At 36.2% G+C, this 22,577-nt stretch overlaps 1 protein-coding gene across 1 annotated transcript in view; it reads left to right on the top strand.

Annotated features, from left to right (window-relative positions):
* LOC150083648 (uncharacterized) overlaps positions 1-22,577 on the top strand; it is a 250,721-nt gene that overhangs the window by 43,356 nt on the left and 184,788 nt on the right. Inside the window, exons 7-9 of the mRNA XM_090378554.1 lie at positions 4,922-4,979; positions 7,683-8,803; positions 18,860-18,971. Coding sequence (XP_090234680.1) covers positions 4,922-4,979; positions 7,683-8,803; positions 18,860-18,971 — 1,291 coding nt within the window. The remainder of the gene's footprint in view (positions 1-4,921; positions 4,980-7,682; positions 8,804-18,859; positions 18,972-22,577) is intronic.

Here is a 22,577-nt window from a genome sequence, read left to right on the forward strand (position 1 = left end):
TGGACAGGTATTTCGAACAAACGTAGGGGTGAAGTGGAAGTTTTTTTTTTTTTTTTGGCTGATGCTGCATAAGCTTATTTTCTTGCATCATATGCCTCTACTAATGCTAAACTAGATAGATTCAATAAACTACAGGTGCCTTTATTTTGTTTATCTTCAACAGTTTCTCCTCCACTTTACTCTCAGTTATTACAAGATTATCTAGCTTACTGCCAGAGTTTAATACACCTCTGGCATTCCCTTCCCTGAATAACTCCTCGTGTGAATGTAAATGCAAAATATTCATTTAGTTTGTTAGCTACCTGAGCAGGATCATTAACAGTTGAACCATCAATATCAAGTGGACCAATCTGATTCATCCCCTTTCTTCTAGAGTTTACATAAAAGTAAAGAACTCTGCTGTTTTTATTTGCATCCTTTGCCAATGGTTTCTCGTAATCTGCCTTTGTCTGCATAACCTCCTTTGTGACTTGGTTACAGATCAGCTTATATCTATCATAGGCTTCCATGTCACCTGTTAATTTATACGTATCCCATGCATTTTTCTTCTCTGCCACATGTCTAATTAATTCATCTGACATCCATTTAGGCCTAAATCTTGAACAATATTTCTTAGTTGGTATGAAAAGCCTAGTAGCTTCCAAGATTAATTCTTTGAATGCTTCCCATTTTGAATTTGCTGTTGGTAATATCATCAGTTGGTCCCATCAGATATAAAATTTAAATACTGTCTCAGACCACCATAGTCGCCTTTATGAAAGCAAAAACCCTTCCCTTTACCCTTGATGGTAGTTACCTCTTTGAGTAAATCCCACTTCAGCACACTGTAATCACTACCACCTAGTGATTCCTTTATCTGCAGATTCTTAATGCATGAAGAATCACTACTGATAATTAGATCAAGAGTATTACTCCCTCTAGTTGCCTCCCGAACATGCTGCTGTAGAAAACAATCATCCAATAAATCCACAAAAGCCTTGCTAGTGTGTTGAGTGACCAACCCACAAATTCCAGTCAATCTCTGGGAAATTAAAATCCCCCATTATAAGACACTCTGATTTACTGGCCCACTCTGTTTCTCTGCACAATTGCCCATTATACTCATCAGTTTCATTAGGCCTATAACACACACCTACTATCATTTTTCCTTTCCCAGTGCTTATGTCACACCAAACAGACTCAACATTGCATTGTTCACCAACATCAATTGGGTGCCCTTCCTTAGATTTTATGTGTTTCTTAACTAACAGCATAACCCCTCCTCCCTTCCTGTCCTGTCTATCCTTCCTATACACATTGTACTTCCCAAATTCCAATTCTGCACTGCTTATGTCTGTGTGACACCACATCTCTGATATCCCAACAATATCTTCCTTTGATGTTTTGACTAGCAATTCAAGCTCATCATGGGCCCCTCCGTAGCCAGGTGGGAAGGAGCAGCAGTGCATAGCACACGCTTCTTGATTAGACCGGGGTTCGAACCCGTCACCACCAAATACAGAGGATGTGGAAAGGTTAAGGAATGACCACCGCATATACTGGAGCAATATGGCCTTAGTTGCTAATGCTCCTAAAAACCAAACAACAACAACATCAAGCTCATCAAATTTATTAACTGTACTCCTAGCATTGGTGTACATGCAAGTATACATGCACCTGTTTCTACTCTTAGTTACCCTAACACAGCCCATGTATTTACTTGTTCCCCTATGACTCCCAGCCATCCTGGAATCCCCATTGCCTTGCTTTCCAGGCTGCTGCTCATTTCAGTAGAATTTGTGGTTACCTACTTCTTTCTTTGAGCCACCTTTATGCATTGGCTTATGCATTTATACATTGGCAACTCTCCAATTCAGAGCAATCTTGCACAAGTCCAAAGATGTCCTCATAATTAACCTTAATGGTGCAATGCACTCTCTTACCAACTGAGAATTACTGGGTATATGCCATTAACTCCAGGAGCTCTACTTGCTTTTAGGCTGAACGTTTTCTAATAAACAGTCATCTGCAATTTCAGTCACTATAATACTGCTCAGTCTCACTCATATTGTGAGCCCCTCCTCACTCTGAAGGGTTTTTTGTGTATGAAGACCAATGTGAAGTACAATTCATTAGCAACCTCAGCTGGTTTATCTAAGATTTATCCATACCCATTATGCAAGGGTCCAGTCTGATTCATTTCTTCTTCTTTATACAGTCGGTCCTCGTATAACACGTGTTTGCATTACACGAATTCGATCATACACGATTTATAAATAGGGGAACGTTATCTTATATAACACGAACCGAATTCGCTTATATACGATTCGCCTTTGTGTTTACAAGAAATGGCAGTCGAATGCGGAATCACCCCAACTGAATGCAACACGATAGGAACGAAGAAGATTCTGAAAATGTATTTATGTGTTTTATATCAGTGAAGGGGAAACACATTTCACCATAATAACGTAAAAACCAACACAATTCCAGCTATCGATATAATCGCAAATGCAATTAGATGGAGTTTACTACCAGTTTATAACAGATTCCACTAGCAGAAATGCAACTGGAAATTGTTTTTATTGTTTTATGGTAGTAACCCCCAGAAATGTGCTTTAGTAAAATGTGAGGTGTTAATAGTGTATCTCGGCCTTTACGGTGTTGTTTATTCAGTTGCTACACGTGCGCAGCTTCGTTTATGTGTATCAAGCGTGCCTCCTCGTTTTGTAATTGTGCTTTATTCCCTAAAAATTAGTAAAATACTTAAAAGGTGTGAAAAGGAAGCGTCCTGGCTAAGACACTGCAGATTCAGAGAGAGAAAAAAAAAAGCAATATCGATAAACAGAGGCGGACTGGGTCAAAAATTCTTACCCGGGAAAATTTATAGTGGCCTCATACTACGGTTTATGGCCAAAATCACACCGGCCTCCGGCCCACCGTGGTTTCCCCCTTAAGGCTTATGGCCAGTCCGCCTCTGTTGATAGAGAAAAAAATATGAAATTGTGAAACGCTTTGAGCGAAATGGAAGACCATGTGATATTGCACGTGCTACAGACCTAAATGAGGCAATGCCGAGAATTACAAAGAATGCAGAGAAAATAAAAACAACTTTCATAGCGGAAACAACTCAAAGTGTAATTAAAATCCATTAGATTAAGACACAAAGAATTGGAAGAGATGGAACGGCTCTCATCTCTTTGGATAGAAAATCAAACAAAAAGCAAGTTTGCTTACGATAGAAGCAAAAGCATTAGCAATATTTTATTACGACTTACATATTATAATTTATACTTACGTATTATAAAATACGTAAGTATTTTATTACGACTATTTTATTTAATATAATAATTTTTTTACAAATAAAATACGTATTTTATTCGTAAAAAATACTTTTTTAGTATTAAAAAATACTAAAAATACTTTATTATAATATAATATTATTTTTATTACGTATTTTAATCGTTATAAAATACTTACGTATTTTATAACGATTAAAATTACCCGATTATTTATTGTGTTTGGTAATGTTTTGGTTCCAAATGTGTGTTCAATCTTGGGTGGTCGGCACCTAACCCTACTTTTCCCATAGGGCCTGTTGTTTATATTGCACGATTTTGCATTGCACGAGGATTTCTAGGAACGCAACTATCGTGCTATACGAGGAAAGTATTCAGATTATGAAAAACTCCTTACCCTTGTTCTTTTTGCTCAGGATTAGTTATTTCTCTTACAAAATTAACCTTTTCAGTGGTACTCTTACTGATCAAGTCATAGCTCTTGTACACCTCAGTACTTTTCATCGCTCTGTAACTCTCCCATGCTGTCTTTTTCTGGTCGACTTGTCTGGCCATCTAAATATTCATCTTGTCATCCTCCCTGTGCTGTATATTTTTAATGGATTCATGACATGCACTCATGGCTTCTGTGACTATTTATTTAAAGATATTCCATAACTCTAATGTTTTCACCCTCCTTCTGCTGGCTGCCCACTTGTTATTGATCATGTAGCATCTTAAGTCTAGTTTATTTAAAAATTTTGTCCTCCAAAATGAATTTCCCACCCACTTGCTCTAATCACTAAGGGGCAAATTGAAATCACCCATAACAAGACATTCACACTTCCTTTCCCATTCCATCTGATGTAGAGGCTCTTATCATCCTTTTCACAGTTTTCTGTTCCGTAGCTCGTATCTCCTCTTTCGCTGTTATTTTATCTTTGCATCCATACAATTACTTCACGCTATACAGATTCTATGCTGCCATGTGTAAGTTCTGAATCTGGAAAAACTTTTTCCACACTCAAGCTGCTTTTGATGAGAAGTATGACCCCCACCCCCAATCCCTTCCTAAATACATGCTATAATGAAGCTCATCATCCAGAATTTCTTGATGACACATTTCTTTCAGCTGTATTATGTCAGCGTTAATTTTCTTAACCAGAGATTTTGAATTGCTCATTTTATTTACAGTAATCCTGACATTTCTGTAAACATAGTTAAGACTAAGTGTTATTGTATAATTTATTTACTCTGATGCACCCTTGAAGTTGTTTAAGCTTGTTTTCCTAGCATTTGATTCATTCATTTGAAACATTATTATCCTGAGCACATCTTGTCAACATCGGCTCTTGCAACAACAAACAAGAACTGTTGATATGCACAACCATTATTTTGACTTGTATCATTTACATATATATTTATTTACTTGAATTTATGAGGAGTATTTTTCTCATCAAGCATTATTATTGACTATTCCAATTTAGTTTTTTATATTTATTTATAAAAAATTAAAATATTAGTGAATGTGCAGAAAAGGGTATTAGAAAGTATATTATTTCTATATTACTTTAAAATAATATAGAAATAATATACTTTCTAATACCCTTTCTAATATTCTCTGAAGTAACTTAAATTGTTTATGATTTATTTGAGTTTTTTTATAGTCTTTAAAACCATCCCATGATAAAGTAAAGTCTGTGGAGAAAAGCACAAAGAAAAATGGTAAGTATTTCTTACTGATTAATTAAATTTTGCTGAATAATGTTATACAAAATTTTAAACTAAAATTTTAATAAAATTTTAGTTTAAAATAAAATGGCTATTTTGGCCTCTATAAAATGATGTAAAGTAGGAGGATTATCTTTAGCTTCTTTTTTTTGGCTAATAGGATTCAAACTAACAAGTTAATGCAATAGGTTATAATGGTTACAGCAAACAAAACTGCCTGCATCATGAGTTGCAGTAATACAATACCAAGCCAATTGTGGTGAAGGCAAAATTTGTTTTGCTATAAGCATTAATGCCACTGAAAATGTATATTAGGCCAATGCAAATGTACATTAATGCCAATGCAAATGTATATTTTCAGAGGCACTGCAAATGCATATTGAGATGTTCATGAAATAAAAAAAATATATATTTTTATTTATTGCTTTCTGCATTTTTTGTTTCCAAAAATGTATGGAATATTTTATCTACCTTTATTAAATGCAAATACAGCTATTTACATGCAGTTATTTAAATCTTCTGTGGGTATGCCAATTATTTCTTCCTGTTGCAGCTAATATGATGGAGATGGAAATTTTTCAAAGTATTTAGTGTATTTCTCTTTTCGTCAGGTATATAATGACAATAAAACTTTGAGATACTAGTAATAGTTATTTGTAAATCGGAAAGAATCGCTAGTAGAAAGGGTTTGAGATATATTCCAAAATAGTGGCTTTTAAATCTAATTAATTAATATAGTTCTAAATGAAATCTTGCAATATGTTGTTAAGAATGCAGTGAAGTGTCATTCAAGTAATTTAATTCAAAGTTATACTCAGTTGATACAAGTCATTATGATAGTACAAATTAGTCCCTGGAATATTTTTGTTTTAAACTTTATAATTTATACATTATTTGTTGCTGGAAAATTTAGAGTTATGTTTTCAAAATTTTTATTATTTGGTATAAAAGAAACCATTTAATTAAATCTTGTTAATAGTGTTATAGAAAATTCTTTCAATAATTCAGTCAATCATTTTTTGTTTTTTTCATAAAATGAAAAAACAAAAATATTACTATCTGCTGTTTCTCAAACAGCACATAGTAATATTTTGAATATCTGAATTTACATATGTATATATATATCTCAAAAGTCAAGAACCAGTGGCTATTTATTTACATGTGTATATGTCTCAAAAGTCAGTTGTTTGTTTGTTTGTTATTTGGTTTTTAGGAGCATTAGCAACTAAGGCCATATTGCTCCAGGATATGCGGTGGTCATTCCCTAACCTTTCTGCATCCTTCGTATTTGGTGGTGATGGGCTCGAACCCAGGTCTAATCAAGAAGCGTGTATTATGCACTGCTGCTCCTTCCCACCTGGCTACGGAGGCACCTTCAAAAGTCAGGAACCAGTGGCTATTATAATTTACAATGATGGGCATCATAGAGATTTTCATGGCTAGAATATGTTTGCCAAAACGTCATTATGTATCTTAATTATATGAGATGTGACAATAAAGTTTCGAGAATAATTTTGTTTCCATAAAAGTTCCACCCTGTAAACTGTTGCGTCCTCCTGCTGTGTAGCCCTATACCTGCATTCAAAGGGTAAACGTTGTCAGTCGTTTCAGTCATTGTACAAGTTGTTTGTGTAAAGATGTATTTCAGTTCCATGTTACATGAAAATTTAGAGCAAATTAGAGCAAAGAGTTGTGATAAAATTTTTGGTGAAAAGTTTGCAAATCGTCAACGGATATTTATGAAAAGTTGGCCAGAGTTTATGGAAATGATTCCATGTCGAAACCATGCATTTTGAATTGGGCAAAACAGTTTCGAGAAGGACGTGAATTCTTCGAAGATGCTGAGCATTCAGGGCATCCTTCCATGACTCGACATGACGAAAACATTGTTCATGTGCGAGATCTTGTTCGAAGCTATAGGCAGTTAACCACAAGAATGATTGCCGAAAAACTAAACATTAATCGGGACAGTGTTAGATCAATTTTGACTGAAAATTTGTTGATGAGGAAAGTGTGTGCAAAGCTGGTACTGAAAAACCTCTCTTATGAGCAGAAAGAAATTCAGTGTAGTGAAAGAGTTTTTAACTTCAAAATCGATCACAATGTTGCCACACCCTCCATATTTGCCTGATTTGTCTCCTTGTGACTTCTTTTTATTCCTCAACTAAAAGGAGTCATAAAAGGAACGCATTTTCAGTCAGTTTCTGAAATTCAGAATAATGTAACGTGGGTATTAAAACAGATACCAGAAAGTGAGTACCAGAAATGTTTCAGTCAGTGGATCCTATGCTGGAATGCGTGTGTACAGTCTGAAAGGGACTACTTCAAAGGCGATGGCCTCACATCTGTATAATTTTCAAAATAAATTTTTAAATGAATTATTCTCGAAACTTTATTGTCACACCTTGTATGTGTCTTGGTGGAAAGCAACTTGGAACATTCTTCTCCTTGGTCTTGATCTGGATAATGGCATTGAATTTTCTGATTTATAATTCTGTAATTATGTCCACCATGCAGAAGAATGAATTGCAGTTTATCACCCTTGGACAACTTCATGAACATCCACAATTATCAAAAAATTAACCTTGACTTTCATACTTTTAGGACACCTCATATATTTTGCCATTATTCAGAACATATTTAATTCTGAATATATGTTTAATTTTATAATAATTGACTGTTAATTTTTTTTTTCAGAGGATTTAGTTAAACCACTTGGTCAGTCCAACTCAGACAGTGATAAATCTATTTCAGAAAAATTTGATAAATCTCCTCTGAAGAAGCATGTTACTGATGCTGAAAACTCAAAATTGATTTCAAGGTCTGAAACTAATACAACTCAGCCTAATAAAATTATAAAAGATTCTAGACCAACGCATTCAGAACCTGTTGAGCTTCGGGCAGGAAGTGACTGGCAGTGGGACAGTGAAGATGATGATGAGGGCCACTTTGTAAAAGAACTCTCAAAAAAACAAGAGGTTATTCACTCTTCCCCATATCAAAGTCCAAAACCAAGTAAGCTTGCAGAACTTCCTTTTAAAAACTCACATGAAAAAGATAAACCTTTGGATAATTATAAAAATATAGATAAAAACCTACCTGAGAAAACTACATGGGATTGGGATGATATGAGTTCGTTCACTGATGATTTTCAAAAAAATGGAGAAAAGCTCTCTTCAGCTCTCACACATCCCGAGTCTGCTAATGAAAATATATTAAGAAATCATGATGCTCCCAAAACAGAGCAGAAAGTAGCAGACCATATAAATGTTAGTAAGAATACTGATCTTACGCTTTCAAAATTAAATGATGAGAGTGATTGGCTATTCAAGCGAGTGTCATCTTCAGAATCAGATGATGACTACACTCCTGCTTATATTCCTTCAGTAATAACTAAAAGTGATGAAGACTTGCATTTTAAATCCCCACATCCAGATCCTCCTAGAAAAAAATCTTCTTCCTTCACCTCAGATCCACTTGGTTCATTAACTACTGTTGAACCAGTAAACAGTTTAAATAATTTAAAATCACAAAGTTTAGATCTTCTGGCAGTTAGTGAATTTAAAGATACATCAAAGCCAAAGATATCTGATACAGTTAATGGCAGCAGAAATGATATATTCATAGGAGCAGATAAACAAAAAGCACCTCCAGTAATAAGTAGTGAAATATCACCAGTTCATCAACCCTCGGAGTTAACTGACAGTGAGTGGGATAGCAGCAATTCAGAAATAGAGCTTGAAGATAACAGCAATAATCCACCACCAGGAAAGGGGTACCTAAAAGAAAATCCTGAAAATATAGCTGTTGTTTTTGAGGTAAGAAAAGTAAATGATGATATATTTAAGTTCTTGTAATATCTCATATTATTATTTTAAATATTTTCATTTTATTTGGAGAGTTCATCTGTAGTTAAAAAATGCCTTGATTACATGTTATGAATTTTCTGTATCTATTTGTTCAGCATCATATGAATTTAATCATTTTACTTAGTAATCATTATGGTTTTATAGATTTATACAATTTATAATGTATAAATTAAGTATATATATTTTTTTCCCTAACCTATCCCTTAAACTTATAAAAATACTTGGTGTGGATATTGAATTAATGTGTAATTAGCATTAACATTAGTAGAGGCATGTGATGCAAGAAAGCAAGCTTATATAGCTTGCCAAAAAAAAAAAAAAAACCTTCTCATTTCACCCATCCATTCACTCCAAAAATTAGTCTAGTTCAGCTTTGAATTCAACGAGAGATGGAAGTTTGTTCCAGCAATCAGCCACCCAATGGCTAAAGGCAAATTTCTGCACATCAGTTCTACAGCTGTCTCTCCTCAATTTGAATTTATGCCCCCTCAGGTGTGGAATCTAAGCAAGAGAAAGAATCCCATCAGCATTGAACTTGCTCAAACTATTCAAGGCATTATACACTTCAATCAGATCACCTCGTTGGTGCCTAGTCTCTAGATGCTGCAATTTCAAAACTTGTCTTTCTTACCCTTTTTTCCACTCACTAGTCTTGGTGCCCTTCTCTGTATTCATTCCGGCAGCTCTACATCTTTCCTAAAATGAGGCCTCCAGACCTGTATGCAGTACTCAAGGTGTGGCCTGACCATTGCCTTATACAAGGGGATAGTCACCTCTTATCCTTGCTAAAAAAATTCCTATATATCATTGACAAGACCCCCATGAGCTAATCTTGCAGCCTGTCTGCACTGCTCAGGAAACTTCATATCTGACTGCAAAATTACCCCCAGGTCTTTTTATTCTCCACCACTCTGAGTGTAATACCGCACAATTGGTATGTTACTCTGGGGTTACTGCTACTCACATGCAGCACTTTGCATTTGTCAATGTTAAACTTCAGTTGCCACCTCTCAGCCCAGATCCCTTTGCAGTAGTGTACTGCCCTTACTGTCATTAGCAACAATACCAACCTTCATATGTTGGGTCCATTGTTGTTTTCTGTATTTAGAAATGATATTGATGATGGTATATCAGGCTTAATGTCCAATTTTTCAGATGATACGAGGTTGGCAGGGTTGTTAAGGACAATGAGAGTATGTTGCTGCAACAGGATCTAGAAAAGTTGAGCAGATCAGCTGAGAGGTGGCAAATGAAGTTTAACATTGATAAATGTAAAGTACTACATATGGGAAGCAGTAACCCCAGAGTAATGTATCAACTCTGTGGTACTACACTGACAGTAGTAGAGAATGAAAATGATCTGGGGGTAATTGTGCAGGCAGATATGAAGTTTTCTGAGCAGTGCAGATGCTCTGCAAGAGTAGCTCATGGTGTCTTGTCAATGATATACAGGAATTTTTCTAGCAGGGATAAGGAGGTGATTATCCCCTTGTATAAGGCAATGGTCAGGCCACACCTTGAGTACTGTATACAGGTCTGGAGCCCTCATTTTAAGAAGGATGTAGAGCTGTTGGAATGAGTACAGAGAAGAGCAACAAGATTAGTGAATGGAACGAAGGGTTGCTCTTACGAAGAAAGGCTTAAGTTTTGCGGATTATAGTGTCTGGAGACTAGACACCTGCGAGGTGATCCAATTGAGATGTATAAAGCTTTGAATGGTTTGAGCATGCTCAATGTTGATGGGATCCTTCCTCTTGCTCAGAATAATCACCTGAGAGGGCATAAATTCAAATTGAGGAAAGACAGTTGTAGGATAGATGTGCGGAAGTTTGCCTTTAGCCAGCGGGTAGTTGATTAGTGGAACAGATTTCCATCTTTTGTTGTGGAAGTTGATAGCCTAAATAAAAATAAGGCTGGGCTGGACAGGTGTTTCGAACGAATGGAGGGGTGAAATGGGAGTGTTTTTTTTTTTTTTTTTTTTTTTTTTGGCTGATGCTGCATAAGCTTGATTTCTTGCATCATATGCCTCTACTAATGCTAGTGCTAATATCGCCTGGAAACTTGGACATTAAGCCTGATATACCTTCATCAATTTCATTGATAAATACAGAAAACAACAATGGGCCTAACACAGACCCTTACTAGAAGTTCAATAGCACAGAACTTCTCCCACTCTTTTTTCCATTGTGGCAACTTGCCCATAATGCTGTACTGCTCCAACTTTTACAGTAGTCTTCCATATGCAACAGTGTCAAAAGCTTTACTAAAATCCAAGTATATGATATCAAAATTATTTTTTGCATCCAATTCCTTTGTGACCACATCGTAGTATCCAATCAAATTGGTTAGACAAGACTTCCCCTTAATAACCCATGCTGTGTCTGAAATATTACTGCAGTTTTGTCTAGATGATCCTGCAGTGCTTCTTTAACCAGTGACTCCATTATTTTCCCTAGAACAGAAGTTAAACTAGCAGGTCTATAATTACTTGTGTCACCTTTCAATCTCCCTTTGTGAATTGAGGATATATTTGCACATCTCCAGTCCATGGGGACTTCCTCTGAGTACAAGGATTCCCTCATAATCATGGCTAAGGGCCTGCCTACTTCCTTTGCTGCCTCCTTTAACCCCTTCCTGGAACATTTTTTACGGAAAATATGCTGACTTTTAACGGATCGACTTTTTTTATTTTACAGATTAAAAGTATGCATCATGCGAATAGTCATTGTATAGTTTTTTGTAGAAAATACATGTGAATAATTAACCTATTTAGACTATCCCGAGTTATCTCGGGTACGCCAAAATGTGTGCAAATTATACAGATTTTTTTAATAAATTAGCGCTTGAGCTAAAAGAAAGGCACAGAAAAAGTCTTCATTACTCATTATATAAATAAATTTAAAAAATCAAGTGGAATGCTCAAGCAGTAAGCGCGAACTAACTACATTCTGACATATGGCTGCCAAAAGTGGACAGGCCGAGGTAAGCATCACTTATGGGTGGCAGTTCAAGAGGGTGCCAAAATATTTTTCGATATTGTTTTTGTGAATTATTTTCGTGGGTTCAGTATTCTGCATTTAGGACGGCAAATTATATTTTGCTTACTGGCAGCAGGAACACGTGCGCTACTGTTCTGACCTTGCTGTGCAATATAAGTAAAATGAAAGCCAGTCGTTTGCTGCTAGGTGTCAGAAAATCCTGAGAAAACTCGGGATTTACCTGCCTAATGCAAAATTAGCAAGATAAATACCAGAGAAAATACATTTCAGTCCTAAATTTCGAGGTATTATTGTTTGCTTCGGGTATTATTGTATTCTGAGATATTTTGCGTAGTTCCAAATAACATTTAAAACTTAAAAACGAGATATCTCGAGATAATCCACGAAGGGGTTAATATAACTGGATAGATCCCATCCATCCACCAGGTGCATTTCTTATACTTCAACAATAACTTCAACAATTTTGCCTCCACTTGCTCTCGGTTATTACAAAATCATTTAACTCTATTAGAGTTTGATAAGCTTCTGGCCTCCACTTCCCTACAGAATTCCTCATGTGTGAATGTTAATGCAGAATACTCATTCAGTTTGTCAGCTACCTAAGCAGAATTATCAACAAATGGAACCATCGATATCAAGTGGACCAATCTGATTCATCCCCTTCTTTCTAGGTTTTGCATAAGTGAAGAAGTCTTTACTATTTTTCTTAGCATCCTTTGCCAAATATTTCTCATAATCTTCCTTTGCTTGCCTAACCTCCTTTGTGACCTGATTACAGACTATCTTATATCTACCATAGTCTTCTGTGTCGTATGATAATTTACAGGTAACCCTCATATAACATGGTAGTTTGGTTCCTACAAAATCTTGTGTAATGCGAAACCATGTTATTACGGGACTAAGAACCAGTACAAAAAGCCGGGTTACGTTCCACTAGCTAACAAAAATAAACCAATTTTTTTTATAACTATCGGAAACTCAATTTTTATATTAGTAATAACATATTATTTTAACTTTATTTTTATAGTGGTAGTAACTTAAAATAGTAATGACTGAACAAACGTCTTACCTTGCAAACTGTGATGCTTATATGTGAGATAATGTACATTCATTTAATTTTGTTCCTCTTCATCACTGCTAAGCACAATCTCTTCTGCAGCATCTAGATTTCATGTACCTTCTGCTCTCTTTAAAAGTCACGAACTTCACTCTTCAAAGTCATAATTATTTTTTATGGTCTCAAACAAGCACAAGTTCAAAAGCACAGAACTTAACCCAGGGATCTCCCAACAAAATACAGTGGACCCCCACTTTAAATGATATGTGAAAATCTGAAGAATATTGTTACCTGGCACACACACACACACACACACACACACACACACACACACACACACACACACACACACACACACACACACACACACACACACACACATATACTCGTTGCACTTACTTACGTAGGCCTTGTGTGTACTAGGGTGTGGCCGCATCAGCGCTAGTTAGTCTAGGCATAACTTATACTTTTTATTCTAAGTGTAGTTAAGTCGTTTTCGACATTCTTCTTTTGGTTGGTCATCTTATAGCTCTGTCTATCGTCTAGTGGTTTTTATAGGACAAAAGCTTCGTATACCCTCAGGGATGAAGAGAGAGATGGAGCTATTTACCCCCTCTCTACCCTTCCCCGCGGTTTGGGCTTTGCGTTGTGCTTATTATTATCGGGTAATCATGCAACCGATTACTCGACACCGCGATTAACCTGTAATCATGCTTTAACATTTAGTTCTACTTTAGTGGTTGAATGTGTGGTTTTGGCAGAGAATGAGAAACTCCTATGGTGCAAAACATAATAAAGTTTAATACAAGAGAAAGTAAATCTTACATAGGTATAAATTCATCAAATCATTATGATAATAATAGGATCATGTTCTTTGGGATTATCATTCTTAAACACAGCAGTTATTAGTTACAAGATTATAAAAGGCTAGAAAGAATCCATCTTTTCATCATTAATTTACCAATCTAAGATACGGCCTGAGCAATATGCTTCACGATTCTCCCGACAACTCTACGCAATTGTCTCCGTAATGGGCGGCGGCTCTTCCCTCAATTCTCCGTGACCGGAATTTCTCTATCCTCTTCTATCCTCTGCGGTATCTTCTTTTCTCTCACGTCTCTTCCTCTCGTCACCTCCTCTTCTCTCGACTTCTCTCAACTTTCTCCTCTCTTTGACAACTCGAGGACCCACTTTTATACCCCTAGTTCTCCCCTATTGTTTATACATTTTCCTTTCTCTTATTGGTGAACTCCCACGTTATGGGACACTTAATCAAAGGAGTCACCACCATCCTTGATTACGCCATGCTATGTCTCAAACATTCTTGCCACATGTAGACACTTCACCAGCTCCTTATTAGGAGAATGAAGAGTCTCTAGCTTACATATTCACCGAGTTTACGATGCTCGGAGGAATCTACCATATCCGTTCACACGGGTGTCTGTATATCTTTGTCTCTGATTCCCCCCCCCCTTTTCTGTCGTCATCATTTGTATGCCAAGCTAAGCGCATCTTTCCGGTGTTTATAAAAATCTAACCCGTAGGTGGCTCCCGAGATAGCCATCGCTGGCAAACAACTGCAGGCTTCTGTAGAGATTTAGATAGGCTATGTTTTTACATAGTTGCTGTGGCTAATTTCGCCATCTTCTTAGTCGCCATTAAAATAGGTTCCAATTTAAAGATTTAAGGACATCTAATTTGCTTTAATACTCAGTTTTAATAACTCTAAAATTATTAATAAACGAAGTATTGGGGTAATAATTAAGTAGGGGAATTATGAGAAATTAAAATTAATATATTTATTATAGATTTAGAGGAAAAGGCGGAATTAGCACTGCAACAATATTTTCCAGTTAGCAAAATAAAAATAAATTTACGCTTACATACATAGCTTAATTAATATGTATAAAATAATATGTACATACTAATTGATATTTCTGATCACTGACTTTTTTTTTTTTTTTGGTTGTAAAATTTAAAACAGTAAAAATGATAAGCAATTAATAACAAAGAACACGGCATGCACAAGCTGCAACAAACGCGATACGGAGTAATGAGTTTCTGAAAATTTATTTATGTTTTGTATATGATTGAATATTTCATGGAAGCGGAACACATTTAACCATAATAACGTGAAAACCCACAGAATTCCAGTTATCGGTACAATAGCAAATGCAAGATCAAGTTTACTACCCGTTTATAATTGATTACACTAACAGAAAAGACCAATAAACTGGAAACTTTAAATTGTTTTATTGGTTTATGGTAGTGATCTCCAGAAATGTGCTTTAGAAAAATATCATGAAGGCGATAACAACTAGTGAGTCAACAGCAGGGATTCACAAAAAGGAATGGAAACGTTGAAAATTACACCTAACATAATAGCAAGGTTTTCCCAGCACAAAAGCTCAAAAATACCATGTTATGCAAGATTTCCTGCAATTCTCAAACCGTGTTAGAGCGAAACCATGTTAAAGAAGTACCGTGTTATATGGGGGTTGCCTGTATATGCATCCTTGGCACTTTTCTTCTCTGCCACAAGTCTCATTAGTTAATCTAATATCAATCTGGGCCTCAACCTTGAACAGTGTTTCCTAGTTGGTATGGAAAGTCTAGTACCTTCCAAAATTAATTCCTTGAATGCTTCCCATTTAGAATTTGCTGTTGATAACATCATTAGTTATTCCCTCTGTATAGAATTTAAAAACTGTCTGAGACTGCTGTAGTCACCTTTATGAAAGCAAAAACTCTTTCCTTTACCCCTAATGGTAGTTACATCTTTAAGTAAATCTCACATAGGTACACCGTGATCAATGTCACCTAGTGGTTCCTTTATCTGCAAATTCTTAATGCCTGAATAATCACTGCTGATATTCAGATCAAGAGGATTACTTCCTCTGATTGCCTCTTGAATGCTGCTGTAGAAAATAATTATCCAATAAATCCACAAAAGTCTTGCTAGTGTGCAAGTGACCAACCCACAAGTTCTAGTCTATATCTGGGAGGTTAAAATCCCCCATTATAATACAATCTGATTTACTGGCCCACTCTGTTTCTCTGTACAATTGTTCATTGTACTCATCAAAATCATTAGGCCTATAACACACTCCTCTCAATTTTGCTTTCCCAGTGCTTACGTCACACCAAACTGACTTAACATTACACTATCCATCCATGTCAGCTGGATGCACTTCCTTAGAATTTATGTTTCTTAACTAACAGCATAACCCCTCCTCCCTTCCTATCCTGTCTATCCTTTCTGTATACATTGTTCCCCAAATTCCATTTCTGCATTCCTTATATCTGTATGACACCACGTCTCTGATAGCCCATCAATATCTTCATCAAATTTATTTACTATACTTCTAGCATTGCTGTACATGCAAGTATACATGCACATGTTCTTACTCTTAGCTACCCTAACACGGCCCATGTATTTACTTGTTCCATGATGACTTCTAGCAGTCCTTGAAATCCCTAGCACCTTGCTTTCCGGGCTGCTGATCATTCTAATAAAAATAATAAAAGTGTATAAAAAGCCATAATTAACTCAGTTAAAAGGCTTAATCTCTTTGTTATTTTGCTAATGGACACCTCTCTAAAGTGGACAACTCTTGTGGACTTTAACTTGGGTCCTGGCTATAAGTATTTGAAATTACATCTTAAGTGACCTCTCCAAAGTGGACACTCTCTAGTATGGACATGGACACTTTTAAAGCTGTACTTTTTGATTTTTCAACCTTCCCTGCAACGGCACTTATATATTTCAAGGGAAACATTTCAGATGAACACGTTCATTGCTGGTGACACACATACATGTTTTCCTCATTTAGCCACAAAGGCAAGTGAATGTCAAGGTCATTACAGTAACAGTTACACTAATTAGACTTCTGATAGCCATGGATTACTTATGAGGTAGATTTCAGAATATGTTGTTAGTACGCTCGCTACTGCTGATATAGAATTTACAAACTTTGTTTTGGCAGTCTGAAGCAGTTCCACTTGCATGTGCATCACTTAGCAAGACTATAAAATTGTAAACATGAGAGAGTCAGAGGGGTTTTAGTATGAATATATGAATACAGTTTTAATACTGTGCGATAAATTTATTTTAAAAAATTAACACTCTTTCATGTGGACTCTAATGCATTTGCATTAGAGTCATCTACAAATACAACTTACAGTAATAAAATTGTCAGTCAAACTTAATCGGACACTTTGACTGAAACCGCTCTGTAGTCTGTCACAGCTAAACATGTATGTTTAGACCTTCAAAGTGCCAAAATCTGTCTTGCATATCTAGTGCTACCATCTGTCAATTTTATAAGACAGTATTTTTTCCCTCAGAATGTGTAGTTGTTACAGTACTGTGTTAAATTTCAAGCGGACAAGCTTCTGAACGATTTTGAAATTCTGTTCAGAGTTTCAGGCCCAGGTAAGAATTTACATTTACATACTCATACGGTACTACAGTATGTCCCAAAAGCAGTTTACTTTGAAAGAAAAAGTAAAAGTGATAGAATATTCAAGAAAAGAGAAGTGTCGAGTCCATAAGTTAGTAGTAGTATTTCAATATTAGTATTACTAATGGCCGTATGGTGCAAGGAAGCCTAAGGCTTATACTGCACCAACCGAAGAAAAGAAAGGAAAAAAAAAGAGAGTAATATAATAAAATAAAATTAAATAAATAATAAAAGAAAAGGAAATAGACAGCTATGCATTTCCTTCCTCTTGTAGGTGACTATCCAGCTGACCTTTGAATTTCCCGAAACTATTAGCCTCTACCACTCATGTAGGTAACTTAGTCCAGTAATTTGTAACTTGCTGGCTAAAATAAAATTTCCTGCAATCCAATCTAAACATCTTCCCACGTAACTTGAATTTATGGCCCCTAGTTGGATCTGTTGTGATGGGTGCAGAGAAGAGCAACAAGATTGGTCAGGGTCACAAAAGTTTTTCTCTTACCAAGAGAAGAGAGTTCAGTTCTCTAAATTGTAGCATCTGGAACCTAGACACTTCTGAGGAGTCCTGATTGAATTAGTTAAGGCTTTAACTGGATTGAGGAGATTGCTCATCTCATCTGAGAAATAGTAAGGATGATATCAGACACATAAGAAGACAAATTTAAATTAAAAAAGGTTGATTTCAGAATAGATATGAATGATTGATTGTTGGAATAGGTTTCCAACTAATGTTGCAGAGGTGGGTAATTTGAATAATTTAAAGAAGGATTAGACAACTTATAAGGATTGGAAAATGAATTTTTTCTTAGTTTTTATTTTTTTGCTGATATATTATAAGCTTGCTTCCTTGCATCATTTTACCATTACTAATACTATACCTTTTTAATAGTCTGAGTCATTATTTTTGCAAAATTGAAATTCTTCATTATGTAACTAAAATAAAACTTTTTTAACACTTTATCATTGGTTTTTAGAGATCAGTGTGACTGTGTAGATGTTAGACCTTTCTAAAGAGAGATATTGTTTACTTGTTTTCCTACTATTTTTATTGAGAATTTTCATAAGTAATAAGGAAACTTTCAAAGCTCTTCATTGTTTTATTTTAAACTTTTATTCACTATTTGGTATCTACTATTTTTCAATATAAATTGTCACTTGATTATGGAGTTGTGCATCAATGGGATATCTATTCAGCTACCGAGGTAATTGCAGAACCATCAAAAACAGTTGTAAAGGTAGTGTATTCACTTTACAAGTAAATAGCAGTATAATTTGAATCCTTCAGATCAACTTAGAGCAGTGCATTGCTATGGTTTATTAGGTTTGGTTCTTTCTAATAAACCATTGCAGCTTGAGAGATCAGTGTGATCTCAAATTGAATTTTATCCATTTGCTATATTTAATAAACTTTATTAAAACTATTATTGTAATTCTTTCAGATTTCAGGTAATGTTTTTAGCATATCATTCAGCATACTTTTTTATAGCACTCAAAGTACCTATTACAGTCTAATACAGGTACACCTGCAACAGCTGATTTGCTAACAGACCCAGAACAGGAACCAAAGAAAACCACACAAACTGTAGTAAAAGATTATGGTAAGCTTCTTCTTTTTTTTTTTTTTAGCTTAAAATCTTATTGATTTTTGTACTCTTCTTGGTCTGAAAACATTATGAAACAAATTTAATTAAAGATAACCAAGATTAAAAACATACAAAATATTGAACCATTGAAGCAATATTGAAACATTCTGGTTCCAATCTTAGAATCTTCTTTAGTGGTATTAAACACAAAAAAACAACTATTTATTGCACATCAGGAGAGAAAAGAAAAAAATAATAGCAATGAATGGCTGACTGTAAAAGTGCTCTATATTTATTACTTTGCTCACACAAAGGGTGATCATTTACTGTTTGATACCTTCTAATTATTGGATAGTTTTGCTGAGATTAGCATTAGTAGAGGCATATGATGCAAAAAAACCGAGCTTATGCAGCATCAGCCAAAAAAAAAAAAAAAATGCTCCCATTTCACCCCTCCATTTTTTCCAAATACCTGTCCAGCTCAGCCTTAAATTTATTTAGTCTATCAACTTCCCCAACAAAGGATGGAAGTCTATTCCACCAACCAACTACAAACTGGCTAAAGGCAAACTTACGCACATCTATTCTACATCTGTCTTTCCACAATTTGAATTTATGCCCTCTCAGGTGATTATTCTGAGCAAGAGGAAGAATCCCATCAGCATTGAGCATGCTCAAACCATTCAAGGCTTTATTCACCTCAATCAGATCAACTCGTAGGTGCCTAGTCTCCAGACACTGTAATTTGCAAAATTTAAGCCTTTCTTCGTAAAAGCAACCCTTTGTTCCATTCGCTAATCTTGTTGCCCTTCTCTGTACTCGTTCCAACAGCTCTACATCCTTTTTAAATGAGGCCTCTAGACCTGTATACAGTACTCACGGTGTGGCCTGACCATTGCCTTATACAAGAGGATAATCACCTCCTTATCCCTGCTAGCAAAATTCCTGTATATCATTGACAAGACAAATTTTCCCCAGGTCCTTATCATTCTCTACCACTGTCAGTGTAGTACCACAGAGTTGATACGTTACTCTGTGGTTACTGCTTCCCATATGCAGTACTTTACATTTGTCAATGTTAAATTTCATTTGTCACCTCTCAGCCCATCTGCTCAACTTTTCCAGATCCTGTTGCAGCAGTGTACTGTCGTTAGTGTCGTTAGCAACCTTGCCAACCTTCGTATTGTATGCAAACGTGGACATTAAACTTGATATACCATCATCGGTATCATTTATAAATACAGAAAACAACAATGGACCCAACACTGAACCCTGAGAGACTCCACTAATAACATTAGTCCACGATGAGCAGTGTACATTGATTACCACTCTCTGTCTTCTCCCACTCAACCATGGCTTTACCATAGCAACAATTTGCCTCCAATGTGCCACACTGCTCCAATTTGTTCAGCAGTCTTCCATGTGCAACAGTATCAAAAGCCTTTCTAAGATCCAAATATATGATATCAAAGTTATTCCCTGCATCCAGTTCCTTTGTGACCACATCATAGTATCCAGTCAAATTGGACAGGCAAGACTTTGCTGTGTCCGAGCTATTTTTTTTTTTTTTGATTTGGTAGTTGTTGGCGCATCGGCTTCTGTGGCCATATTGCACCTCCCAAGGTTTTTGCAGTACTTTGATCCAAGCCCGAGGCGGGAATCAAACCCGCGACCTTTGGGTTGCCGGGCAGGTACTTTACCCACTCGGCTAGCCCGGTCAGCTGTCCGAGCTATAACTGAAGTCTTGTCTAGATGACCTGCAGTGCTTCTTTAACCAGTGCCTCCATTAATTTTCCTGGAACAGAAGTTAAACTCACAGGTCTATAATTACTTGTGTCAGCCTTTGATCCTCCTTTGTGAATTGTGGTCACATTTGCACATCTCCAGTCCATGGGTACCTTCCCTGAGTCCAAAGAAATTCTCATAATTATGGCTAAGGATTTGCTTACTTCCTTTGCTGCCTCCTTTAATATAACTGAATAGATCCCATCCACTCCGGGTGCCTTTTTGATGTTTATCCTCAACAATTTCTCCTCCACTTTCCTCTCAGTTATTACAAAATCATCTAGCTCACTGCCAGAGTTTAACTCGCCTCTGGCATTCCCCTCCCTGAATAACTCCTCCTGTGTGAATGTAGATGCAAAATACTCATTAATTTGTTAGCCAACTGAGCAGGATCACCAACAGTTGAACTATCAATATCCAGTGGACCAATCTGATTCATCCCTTTCCTTCTAGAGTTTACATAGGTAAGTAACTCTTTGTTGTTTTTCAACTCTGTTGAAATCAAAGATTTCTCATAATCTGCCTTTGCCTGCCTAATCTCCTTTGTGACTTGGTTACAGACCACGTTATATCTATCATAGGCTTCCATGTCACCTATTAATTTATATATATCCCATGCATTTTTCTTCTCTGCCACATGTCTAATTAGTTCATCTGACATCCATTTAGGCCTAAATCTTGAACAATATTTCTTAGTTGGTATGAAAAGCCTAGTAGCTTCCAAGATTAATTCCTTGAATGCTTCCTATTTTGAATTTGCTGTTGGTAACATCATCCGTTGGTCCCACCGTATAGAATTTAAATACTGTCTCAGATCACTGTAGTCGCCTTTACGAAAGCAAAAACCCTTCCCTTTAGTCCTGATGGTAGTTACCTCTTTGAGTAAATCCCACTTCAGCACAGTGTGATCACTGCTACCTAGTGGTTCCTTTATCTGCAGATTCTTAATGCATGAAGAATCACTACTGATAATCAGATCAAGAGTATTACTCCCTCTAGTTGCCTCCCGAACATGCTGCCATAGAAAACAATCATCCAATAAATCCACAAAAGCCTTGCTAGTGTGTGTGTGAGTGACCAACCCACAAATTCCAGTCAAACTCTGGGAAATTAAAATCCCCCATTATAAGACTGTGATTTACTGGCCCACTCTATTTTCCTGTACAGTTTCTTATTATACTCATCAGAGTCATTAGGCCTATAGCACACTCCTACTCTTAATTTTGATCTCCCAATGCTTATGTCACACCAAACTGACTCGACACTGCACTGTCCACCGATGTTGACTGGCTTCACTTCCTTGGATTTTATGTGTTTCTTAACTAATAGTATAACCCTTCCTCCCTTCCTATCCTGTCTATCCTTCCTGTACACATTGTATTTCCCAAATTCCAGTTCTGCATTCCTTATGTCTGTGTGACACAATGTCTCTGATATCCCAACAATATCTGCCTTTGATGTTTTGATACCTCAAATTCATCAAATTTATTTTCAAAACTTCTAGCATTGGTGTATATGCAAGTATACATGCACCTTTTCCTATTCTTAGCTACCCTAACACAACTCATGTGTTTACTTGTACCGCAATGACTCCCAGCAGTCTCTGAAATACCCTGCATCTTGTTTTCCAGACTGCTGCTCATTCCAATAGAAGCATTCCAATAACATGATTATCCTTTCCTACCTCCTAGTTGCTGGGACTGAATATTCAACAAACAATGGTTGTAAAATATTATTTATAGCTGTGGGAATGATGCTGGAAGTGGTGTAAGTAGAAGCTACTTTGGGGAGGGGCAGAAACATTCTTGCTTGTAGATAGCTTGGGGAGGGGAGAAA

This window comes from Mastigoproctus giganteus, chromosome 7, assembly GCF_048544385.1.
Source record: "Mastigoproctus giganteus isolate SK-2022 chromosome 7, ASM4854438v1, whole genome shotgun sequence".
NCBI classification, from domain to species: Eukaryota; Metazoa; Arthropoda; class Arachnida; order Uropygi; family Thelyphonidae; genus Mastigoproctus; species Mastigoproctus giganteus.